At 32.5% G+C, this 12,772-nt stretch overlaps 1 protein-coding gene across 2 annotated transcripts in view; it reads left to right on the top strand.

The window, feature by feature from the left end:
• Window positions 1-12,772, top strand: part of Ubr1 (Ubr1 ubiquitin ligase) — an 82,472-nt gene that overhangs the window by 45,313 nt on the left and 24,387 nt on the right. For both annotated transcript variants that reach the window (XM_035369484.2, XM_035369485.2), the window contains exon 7: window positions 2,370-2,593. In XM_035369484.2, the coding sequence (XP_035225375.1) occupies window positions 2,370-2,593 (224 nt within the window). The remainder of the gene's footprint in view (window positions 1-2,369; window positions 2,594-12,772) is intronic.

Here is a 12,772-nt window from a genome sequence, read left to right as displayed (position 1 = left end):
GATATGTAGCCAATTGAATGTGTCTATTATTTCATGAACAGGCAACTCACTCATGATACTCAGATCAGGGCCAGCATCAGAGGCTGTGCAATCAATGCAGTTGCACAGGCTAATTTTGGAATTTAGGAAGCAAACAGGCAGTAAAATTTAGAAGTTGCAGAGTTTGCACCAGGTAACAAAATGCCTACTGCTTGTCTTGGCTCAGATAGAAACAATATGAAATGCTATTCCTCAGGTATATATTCAGTTCAAATATATACCTCATTGATTCAATGCCACACTGAATAGAAGCTCTTATTGCAGTGCACAATGCTTAAATCTGATACTGGTTTGAGAATTTAATATTCTTGTATTATTTTGTAATGATTCTGATGTGTAATTTTCACAAACAGGAGTATATAATAAATAAAGGGTACTCTCTGATTTCCAGAAAAATTGCCTATTTGTTGGAAACTAATTATTCGCCAACCTCATGAAATATAGTGGCCATTTTAAAAAATGGTGTGTCATTGAAAATTACATAAACTAGCAGCGAATTAGTGAAATTGAAAATATAATAACATCCCCAATGAAACACTGAAGATTACATAAAACAAACACCTATAAAGAAATACTGAAAATTGCATAAAGCAACAACAAATTAACTAAATTTTGAAATGCAATAAACATCCATAATAAAGCATTGAACTCCCTTTTTTTCTGATCTTCTTGTCCATGTGCCCATAAATCTGTTTTAACATTAAAAAAATTGGAGAATTGCTGAACTCTCGGCATTACAGAGTAACTTGGCACTGCTCTCCATATATACATTGTACTTTTTTATCTTGAAAAAAAAAATGGAGACTTGCATAAATTTGGAAAAGGCTATTATTACTAAAAAAATAAAATACAAGCCCCCCCCAAAAAAAAAAAAATCTGGAAGGTTTCAGATTTTAAATTACGCCCAAATAGGCATTTTTTTTTTTTTTTTTAACATTTTGAGTGTTTTTTTTATTTCTTAAATATCATTTTCTTTGCACTTAAACCATAAAATTCGGTTCAGTAGCAATGTCGCAAAATAATTTTAAAATGAGCATATATTTAGAATTTCCAATACACAATTCTGTGCTCGCGGGAGATAAAAAGATTCCCCCCTCCCCCGGTAGAGTGTTGACATTGCTTGCTTTTAAATTGTTGAGTTTGTTACTCAAAAATTCGTTAAAGTTTTACAAAATATGAAACCGATAATCAAACGAATTCCAAATTTCAAAATTTGGTCTTCCACATGACCATATTCATAGGAGGATTACATCATTCAAAGTTGGATGACTCTATGTACCATTGTTTTATCACAATGTGAGAAATATATGTACATTTATGCACATTTTCCATTATTTAATTTCTTCAAATATAATGCAGGACTTTAACATTTGGTGGCAACAGTTTGAAAAGTGAAACGGACATTTATAGTGATTCAACGCAAAATCGCAAAATGAAAACAATAATCCTTCAGGGACAAAGCCCCTTTTGACTAAAAAAGGTTAATTGCGCTTAATTGGAAAAAAAAATTTATCACAGTCACCTAAAAACAATTCATCAACTATTTTAAAACTGCAAAATTTCTATAATGTAACATCAGAAAAAATAGCTAGCTTTTTTTCATTAGTGGGCGAACTCCACAATGGCATTGCAAGGGGAAAAAATTCCACATATTAATAACAAGTAGAAGCCATAAACATGACCCTCGAATTTTAAAATCACATTCATTACACACTGGCATAATACCTCCACAACCATTAGTGGTTGGCAAATAAATACCTTTTCATTAAACTCTGAGTTGCCTACTTTGGTGACATAGCACTTTGCCTGATGGTTCTTCATCAGCGTTGGGCAGGTAATCAGAGTACCAAATAAAGAATTGGTAAATACGTAAATATATAATGAATTTAATATGTAAATGTGTATGTAAGATGACTTTAGTATTTTATGAAAAACAAAAGTTATTCTGCTACATTTATTATCATTTAGGTATTTAATTTTGAAGTATATGAATTTTATTGTTGATATTGTACATGTAGCTGTTACTAAAATTCTAACAGTTCTGTGTTCTATTTATTTAAATATTAAACTATATAATTTAATAAATTATTATTGTTAATTTTTCATAGCAATGCATCAAATGTATCTTTGTGCCACAAAGATGGCTACTACAATAAAGTTTGATGTTAATGTGTGTCTGTGCGTAAGTCACTACTACAAATAAAAATTATAATGTTAGTAGTTCTGCTGTTTCAAATATTGCCAAGTTTTCCCATCTGTATTAAAAATGTGCTTCTCACCCCCTCCCTGTTATTTAAGTTCTTGAAAGAATAATAATAGTTATGTTTCAGTTTTGGAAGGCATACAAGTTTTGATGTTGAAAAAAAAGAATTTTTGTGCCCATTGTGTGAACGCCTCAGCAATAGTGTCATTCCTATAATCCCACCATTGTCGACACTTATTCCACCATCAGTAGGCATAAATCAGGTTGAAATTTCCATGGATGAATGGTTAAGTGCTATGAAGAAAGTGGCTGAAGGTTTTCAGTTAGAAAAACTAGAAGATCTACCTGATGGTAAGTTTTTCTTTTCTCAAATGGTTTACTCATGAGATTTAACACCTGCTTTCACAAGCAATTGAAATTGTTGGAACAAATAGAATAATCATAAGGTTTCTTACCTTGTTTCTTCACTTTACACACCATTTTGACACTGGTAAGGCTGCCTTCTTAAATCAAAAAGGCTACTAAAAGGTAACACTTATCACTTATTAATCATTTTAACACACACTTAATATACATTAGACGCTTAAATATAGTAATAAATCAAAAAGAAGTTAGGGTCATGAAAGTTTCTGGGCATGTGCAGATGCCTGGTAATCTGAAGCACTCCATTCTAAGTTTGCCATTCATCATTTTTATGTGAATAACATGGGTATTTGGGTCTTGTTCAGGATAAAGTTCAAGTATTCTTCCCATAGGCCTGTCTATTCATTTTCTGTTGTCACTTTCAATAAGAACAATTTGACCTAAGGGTGGCTGGATGTTTGTACTTTGAGTAAGACCACAATTGACCCAGGTATTCTATCTGATATCTTTTCATCAGGTCTTGCTTAAGTTTTTGACGATAACAAAAATGTTTTAATAAATGATTTGACTTGAAAACATCTAATTCAGGTAGAGATCCAGTAGGTATTTCTTGTAGAAAAGGTTAAAGGTTGCAAATCTTCAACATCCTATGACAGTCAAGGAATGGCTATTGATTATGTATTCTGCTTTGCTTAAGATGGTACCCAGTTCATCATCATGTAGTCGAGCTCGTCCCAGATTTCTTCTTAAGAACTGTTAAGTCATCCCAATTAGTTGCTTCCACCATCCGCCCCACCAGGCAGAGGTAGGAGGGATGAAAATCCACTGAATCCACCTAACTGAAGCCAATTCCTGTACCTTTTGCCGTTCTACTTGATAGAAAATATTGTTGTGCCCACAATATTTGTACCATTGTCAGAATAAACATATAAGAGTCTTCGTTTTCTTGATACGAATCTTCGGAATGCTAAACAAAAAGTTCCAGTGTTCAGTGTTCATACTAATTCTACGTGCACCGCTCGAATCATAGCGCTTGTGAAGAGAACGAACCAAGCTTTATTTCTTAAGTATAATGGCCCTCTTAAATGAGTTCCTGTTATTTCAAATGCAGTTGTGTTCTTTACATGATTTTCTGGCAAAGGGGAAAGCATAACCTCAGCATTGGAAGCTTCAAATCTTCTGCAATTCTTCGCAATATCTCAAAACTTCACAAACAGTTTTTCTATATCTTAATATCTAGAAGTTTTCTGTCAGTTGAGATATCAACATATGTATTCCAGCATGGCCTCCTAATCTTTTGTGATGTTCCAAGATAAGCAAACAAACAACTGGATGTTTGCTAGGCAATATTATTGGCTGTTTGAAACTGTTGGTGTCTTCTCGTTGTATAAGACTTGTAGTGACACGGATTAAACCATCTTCATCAAGTTGAGGGTATAGATATTTCAAAACGGGATTGGTAATTGAGCCAAAAGCTTCTTGCTGTATGCTTTTTAGTAATATCAGTTCAGCTTTTTCTCTTTCCTTGACAGTCAATTCTTAATAGAACCCTTCTAACTTAGGCTTCTTGGCATTTGCTATGAAATGTTTCATGCAGGCAAACATTCTAACTATCACCAAGTAGGAAGAAAAACCTATTGTGATACTAGGGTATCTTTTTAGTGTTGATCATGGCCATCTTACTTTTCTCTTGATTTAAACTTTCTTTGTCAGCTAAAATTTGAGATTTGGCCATTCCTCTGCTGAAGATTTTAACTGTTCTGGACCTTGTAACCATCTTGGTTACAAGGTCTTCGTTTTATAATAAGGTATCTAACAGAACTTCCTCTAGACAGAATATCTGCTGGATTAGGATTTCCCAGAACATGATGCCAATAATCAGGGTTAAGCAGTTCTCTTATATGATGTGACCTATCGGTGACAAAAGTCATTCAGTGCTCATCTCATTTGAACCAATTTAAGGCAATGTTAGAATCCGTCCAGTAATGTGTTCAGGGTTGCCACGCTACCTGGAAAACCGGAAAAAGTCAGGAAATTCGAAAATTGACCGGAAAAGTCAGGGAATTTAAGTATTTTTGTCAAAATCTCAAAAAGTCAGGGAATTTAAGTATTTTTGTCAAAATCTGGAAAAGTCAGGGAAGTTCATACAACAATCCCACCAAAAAACGCGACTTTTGCGCCGACGTCTGAAGAGATAACTTTTTTGGCGAATTGTGTATCACGCGAGTGTCATTCGGGCAGCTAGCATAGAGCCAATTTTCGCAGCTCCAATTTGATTGTCTTTTAGAAAGGCAAAGCAAGTTTCCCGCAACTTTTGGTTTCCAGTGCAGTGCATGAATTAAAGAAAGTATCTGTTCTCGTATAAAACAAAATGGGTTTAATCCTAGTATACAATACCATGGAGGTTAGAATCAAAGAATATGTATTGTAAAGAAGGGAAACAGCTGTGCATGCGTGATATATCTGTCGCCAAAGCTCGAAACCGGTGTCGAAGTTCGAAGGTCACATTATCAAGAGTTCATAAAATGAATATCGTTTAAAATTTCTTTAACCACTTGCGCAAAAAAGACATGACACGCACGTTGAGATGCTTTTGTCTCAAACCACGAGCGACGTGAACACCACGTCGATAAGCATTTATTGCAAAAAGGAAAATAACGTGGTGCACACGTCGCCTAACAACGAGATTGTGTATTTCTCGAGTTACAGCTCTGGATTGCACTCGCAGATGCGGAGCGGCGTAAATGAGGCACTTTACCGCTTGTTATATTGTAGCGCACGGCACCGCAACCGTGAAGTTTAGTCTTAGCGCAAGTGGTTAAACTCTGAAGGAAAAGAAGATATTTTTTGGTGCAAGTAAATTAATTCATGGATTAGTTTTCAGTGGAAAAAAAAAAACTACGAAAACCCGTTTTTAAAATTATTGCAAAAAATCCAAGAAGAAACGTCCTTTGATAAAACGGAGTTTTTGCAATAATTTAAAAACGGATTTTCGTAACTTTCTTTTTGTCAAAGAACGTTTCTTCTTAACACCTGTTTCTCAATTTCCTGTATACATCGCGGAGAGGGAAATTCTGGCCGCCAGGTTCCGTCGCCAAATCCCTTGGCAAATTTTCCCTCCGCATTCTAGTGGCGTAATAACATTTTACTTGTATGGAACCTTTTCTTCTTTACATAGACGTTCTTTGGTTAGAATAATCTCCATGTATGGTACAATGGGATTTGGCGACATGACGATGCGCAGTAAATGGGTCATTTTGGTCTTGGCGACAATTTTCAAAATTGTGCCAAAGCCTTACCGTATACTAGAATTTTACCGCAAAATATTTTTAAACCTTTTTTTTTTTTTTTTTTTTTTTTTTCGGTACTTTTCCGTTTCGCCGGCGCAAATCTCGCCAAGCAGACTTTATTGGCGACAACATACAGTATACACATAAAAAATGTTAGCAAATGTTAATTCTAAGAATTTTTTATTTTGAAGTCATAAACATTTTAATATCGTCTAAAATTTTGTAAAACTGCAATAAATAAAGACTAAATTTGTAAAAAGACATTAATTTAAGAATTTACTGTGCTTTCATGGTTCAACATCCTAATTCGCCGGTTCATATCACGTGATCCTGAGTGATCTCATCTCACGTAAACTACGCTACAAAAATCTAATTCTCTCATTAATTATCTGCATTAATTTCAAGTTAAATCTTAATTTGGAATACAAGTTTAAGTGCAAGAATTATTTCAATTCGTACGCATAACTTACCCAGAAATTATGTGAAACCGCAGTGCTTTACTTCGCTAGTGCATTCTCATTAAAATTGATGAATTTAAGCCCTTAACTTCGCTTTTCTATATTTTCGCCTTCGGGTGAGCAGTGTCAAAATCCATGAATGTCCTTAAAGCATAAAATTGAACTATATGGTAAAAATTCTATGTAATTGTATGCCAATATTGAAAGAAACAATCAACATGATAAGAAATGGCTGCGAATTGTTTTGAAAATGAGGCGTAAAAGGTTACCAGCGAGGATATTCAGTTTGGCATCAGTTGTACATTACTGGCGATTTTATCACCTGCGCCGGCAAAATGGAAAAGTACATAATTTCCATACAATGGGATTTGGCGACATGATGATGCGCAGTAAACGGGTCATTTTGGTCTTGGCGACAATTTTCAAAATTGTGCCAAAGCCTTACCATATACTAGAATTTTACCGCAAAATATTTTTAAACCTTTTTTTTCCCTTCTTTTTAATAAATACCTTGCCATTTTGCAGTAAAATAAAAAAATAGTAATCAGTCATCTAGGCTAACCATGTAATATAACTATATTCGCTAAAATATGGTTGAGTATTCTAATTCAATTTTTAAGTAATTATCTTTATTTTTATGTTATTCGTATAATTTAATATTGCTTCTTCCCTCTGAATTTATTTATTAGTAGTAAATAATATTTCCAAATTTCAGGAAATTTTATCTGGGATAATCCTGAAATTAATTCTAGCAGTATGATGACATACCATCACGAAATTTAATGCACGTATTTTTTCCTTATGTATGCTGCGATACATAAGGAAAATAAATATAAAATACCTCAATTCATTAAAATAGGTTTCTTTCTTTCATTAAGCTGCAGAGTGTCTGCAAAAAAAGCCTTATTTTATTCCAGATTGGGAAGATTCTAATCTCAATCTTCAGTGGAGAAAACAACAACTATTATAATTATATTTGTGTTTTCAAGTTTTAAGGTGCCTTTTACACATTTAACACATGTAAACTACACTGTTTCTTCGGAGAAGTTCTCTTCTTCATCCATCTCAGTATAAATGTGTTTTTCAGATGTGTTATACCTCACACAAGTTAAATTTACCTAAAATCTAACCTAACTATTTAGCATTGCGTTGTGATTTATAAGGACTGGATTAGCCTCGTGTTGAACTGGTGATGATCATGAGTAATAATTAAATAAAACATACATTTGTTATCCACTGGATATATCTTAAATTTTATTAAGTTTTCTTAAGTGGAAAAGTAAACAAAATTATCAAAGTATACCAAGAATAATTAAGAATAAATGTCCTCTGGGATTTATTTAATAATTAAGTGAATTTGCTACACAATACAAGTAATACCATAATTAATTTACCTCCTATCACAGCCAATGTACATTACGTGGATAGACTGAAATTTTCTTGAAACACACCTGGAAAAGTCGGGGAATTTCATTCTCCTGTTTGAGTGGAAACCCTGTGTGTTGGTCTTTTTAAGTCTGTCTTAACGTTAGCAGTCAAACATGCTACGAATTCCAGTCTGTCAGTTGTGATTGTCTTTAGTAAAGTTATCCTATTTTTAGCTGTAATGAATTCGCAAGACATGGACTGTTCGGTTTTTATTCGGATAAAAATACAAGCTGCATAAGCGTTCTTGCTGGCATCAGCAAACACATGTAAACTACACTGTTTCTTCGGAGAAGTTCTCTTCTTCATCCATCTCAGTATAAATGTGTTTTTCAGATGTGTTATTTGATTTTGCCAGTTTAAAAATTTTTTCATGATAGCTTCAGGTAATTCTCTGTCCCATGCTATTTTCTTTTTCCAACATTCATCTAGTAGTCGCTAACATGGAGTAATTGTCTCGCCAGCTTCTTAACTCAAATTCAACAATTCTTTCAACTGCTCAACGAATAGTTCTGACTCTTTAACACTGTCAAAAGTAGCAAGACACTTATCAACATAGAAGGAGTCTAGCAAGATCAAAGCTGTATCTTTAAACTGAGAAGGAGCATTTTCTAAATGGTATTGTAACGTGGCACTCAACAAAAAGGGACTGGATATAATTCCAAAAACAACAGGACAGTGTCAATAGATTTTCAACTTATTTGGATCAGCATCTTCCATCCAGAGAAATTAAAGATTTAATTTGTAAGAAGACTTGTTTTATGTCTGCTGTAACAGCAAATTATTTTATGCGGAAATGAGTTAATATCGCTGGAATGAGTTCCATGAGATTCGGACCTTTCACTAAACATTCATTGAGATATGCCGACTTGCAGAGGCATCAAACATAGGCTTAATTTCCGTTGTTGCTGATTTCTTAAGTATTGCTCGATGAGGTAAAAAATGGCCAGGAGTCATTTACCTCATCTTCTTTCAGCTCTTCAGTTATTCCATCCTTTAACCATATTTGTAAGATCTCTTGATAGGCTTCTAATTTGTTAGCTGTTTTCAGTCTTTTAACTGTAATGTGCAATCTTCTTTCAGCTAATTCTTTGCCCTCAGGAAGTGCGAGATGCAATTTGAGACAAGGTAGCGTTACTTCGTACCTTCCCTCATCATTAACTTTCAGAGTATGCTGAAAATTTTCAAGTGCAGCTTGTTGGAATTCCGCAGTAATTTGGCTTTCAACTGTATCTATAATACCTATGTGCTCTAAACTGCACATGTCTGGAAGGTTAATGTCATTGGTGAGTAGAAATATGATAGACAAATAGGATTCGGATACTTTGGATACCTATAGAATCTTTCCCATGAGTGTTCAGCCTAAATGAGTCCAACAGCAACGGGTTCATCAGCCAAAACTGGCAGCAATTTGTTTATCTGAGCTAACGGAGTGAGTTCCATGTGTCGACTAGCTCCGCTGTGTCTGTAGTTCAGATTTTTCAACTTGCTGCCCTATGGGGGAAAAAACTGGTTTTGGAGATGGGTCGGCTACGTCAATTGTATTCGTTAGCTCAGATAAACCCAAGTGGGAACAGGCCTTAAGAGTTTATCAGCCATATCCGCACTGACAAGTAGATGAATCTTAAAATCAATATCTTGTGAGACGTTATTGGCACTATCAGTCAAAGTTTTTTCTAAACCTTTCAGTTTTTAATGAAGAAATTTTTTCTGTATTTTTGCCTTGCCACGAAGTGAGAACTGAATTAATTGAATGAGAAAAGTATGTCTAATGAAATTCTAGGGAAAAAAAATGTTTCGTATTAGCAGCAAATATTGTTGGCAGTCTGTCTCGGACAGAGGAGAATGTTTAGGAGTATTGCTTGTGCATTATATGAGTGGCGCTGAATCGTCTGTGAAAAACTTTTTTTTTTTTTTTTTATTTGTTTAATTTTTTTTATACATCATTTTAGATTTATTATAGTATTTGAATAGAACGTGTGGCAACGATTAGATAATTCTTCAGATGATGTATTTTTTGTACATTCTGAGTTATAAAATGAATAATATATAATGCTGTTAAGTGAACCTAGCATCAGTGTCGCTATGGTAAATAAATATAGTGAATTTTAAAGAGTGCATTTATTCCATTATGGTTTATGCGCTATCAACAAAGTAGATTTAATTAAATTCAATAAGTTTAAATGAAATGCAGGAAAAAATGTGTGTAATTTAATATTTTGTACAAGGAAGTCATGGTGTACACATCAGATGTTTTCCTTGGGTTGTAGATACAGACTATGTAAGGTTTTGATTCAAAAAAAAAAAAAAATAGTTTCAATTATTTAATGAAGTAGTCAAATATGATTTTATTGAATTTTATGAAATGACAGAAATGAAAGGGAAAAAAAAAAGAAAGAAATAGTGCAAATATTTTTTAGAAGAATCTGTTTTGGCAGCAATTGACATAACTCAATTTCATATTTGGCATATTCAAAAATTCAAGTTTATGCAAAATGAAAATATTAAACTTTTAACTGCCTAAATGGCTTGATTGCTTTTATGCAGCCATAAGAATTATTTAGTTTATTCATATTTCTATGTTATTTAAAGTATTTTGTTTTCCATACTTTCTTAACTGATCTATAAATTATTTTTATGACCTGAAGATTATGCAAATGTTTGGTAAAATAAATTCTCCTGAAAACAGTAAATAAATAAAGCTAAATTATTTTTATATGAAGGTATGAAATGTATAACATAATTAACGTCTTTTGTTTTACAATAATGCTTCAGATGTTCATAATTATCTTTTGGATGCATTTTAAATTTACATCATTTAGCTAAATTGTTAAAAAATAAAAGATTTAAATTATTAAAAGTGCCTTTGTTATTGTTAAGTAATTATAATTTAAAAGATAAAGATGTTAAGTAATATTGAATTACTATTTAACTACTAAGTACATTAGCTATTTTGAATTAAAATAACATTTCGAGTAATGATTAAGGGAAGTGTTAAGGATTTTTGGAAATTAAATTTTTGTTGCCTTAACACGTTCAATAGCTATATTACTATCTGCCACATTGCATGAAAGATGATTTAAAGACCACAAATTTTGTCTAATGGCTATCTTTTCTATATCACATGAAAAAGAACCCTTTGTATTATTTGTAGCAGAGCATATCATGATAAAAATCTAAAAACTTTGGAACTAAAAACATTCTGATAGTCAAAAAGAAATAACTGCTTCGCAGATGCAAAAATTTGCTGACATATTAAATCAATTTTTCTTTTTTATTGTTCTTGCATCCATTGCTTGCATTTTCAGGGTGATGAAAACTTAGTTTAAATTTTAATAGTTATATCTAATATTTCATAATTGTAAATTTTCTGTTATTATACAAAATTCAATCAAAAATAGCCACCCATTTCATTTCTAAATATTAATATTTTGCTTAATGGTTAAATAAAAAGATCGGTATAAGTTAATTTTAATTAAGACTTTGCTATTAATTTATTCAATTAGAATGCATTTTATTTACCGTAATGAAAGCTATGGAAGTCTGGGTGTAATATATATATATTAATATCTTATGGTATTTATTGGTGATAAAGAATTTCAATCAAACTACTCATTTATAAATTGAGATTTCACCAGCTGTAAAGATTTTCAGGGTCTAATTAAACTCTTCAAAGTTAGATTATTGTGTATTTCACTGTGTAAGTTGAGAAGTTTTAGCAAATTTTTTACTACCAAAATATGCGAATTAGCTTATATATAAATTTGAAATTATTTAGAAATAATTTGACCTCAAACAAAAAATTCCGAGTTGGATAACGATAGAATTTTTTTGCAATTCTTCCAAGTTACTCCCATCTTGAAGTAAGTCTTGGTAAATGTCATTATCATTTCCTTCCATAATAGTGTTCATCAAAAGTGATTACTTTTAGTTTTAAAATTAGCAAAAAACGCATTTCTTCTCCAAATTACCTTGACATTTTTTATTGTATAGCAGAAATAAAGAATTCTAGTTTACTCATAAAAGCAAGAGTGCAATTAAGAAAAAAAAAATATTATTGATCATTTGAGAATGATTACCACAGCAGAGAACTGAAGTAAAATTCACCTTGCTCTCCCCAAGATGAAAAATATTGCACATGCCCAAAAATTGCAAGAAGTGAAGAATTATTGGGGACAAAAATACCTTTTTTTCCACAGTATTCTCATGCTTATTTTTAATAGAAACACAAAATAAATAAATGCTCACCTTCAGCTAAATTAGACAATGAATTACTTGAATATTTTATGATCTGTATATCTGAATTAATAGCATGATTATGATTGTCTGAAAGATCTCGTTAAGGTAGAAAATTAATTATTAACATGTGTGGGAGTAGCTATAGGTGGATTTCCTGGGCACTTTTAAATCTGACTTACACGTTATTCAGCGTTAGCTGAATTTTTGAAAGAGCTTTTTTTTTTTTTTTTCCTTTGCTTATATACATGTCAGCTTATATTTAGAAATGTAGAATATTTGTTTGTCTGCCCAGTTGTATTTCCTTAATGAACAAGATATTTGTCAGCATCATAGTTAAAACAGTGATTTTTTTATAAGTACATTACAAAATTCAAGATCTGTTTGTCCAATATCTAAACCTCTAGATCACCAACCGAAAATAAATAAAATAATAAAAAATTTTGCTCAAATCTAGGAATGGAAAATATGATACTCAACTAAAGGAAACAAGTTTACTGTATATGATGATATTTCTTCTGAGATTCCTGCATGTTGCTTTCAAACATCTTCTGGCTAGGATGTTACATGGTAGCCAAAGGCAATTTTTTGATTGACATTATATTCATTATTGGCCAGAATCACACTCTCAGCCATTGAGTGCTTGTGGAGGGGATCTAAACCAAAAGTGAAGCCCTATTGTTGCCGTGTTTGCTTGTCAACTTCCTGTATTTAAACTCATGATTAAAAATCCTGAATAACTTAACTCTCAATGATTC

Source organism: Stegodyphus dumicola, chromosome 8 (assembly GCF_044657685.1).
Source record: "Stegodyphus dumicola isolate Sdum_Otavi_A_Nest chromosome 8, ASM4465768v1".
Lineage (NCBI taxonomy): Eukaryota > Metazoa > Arthropoda > Arachnida > Araneae > Eresidae > Stegodyphus > Stegodyphus dumicola.
The sequence above is the reverse complement of the archived record's forward strand: the minus strand, read 5'-3'. Positions and strand labels throughout refer to the sequence as shown.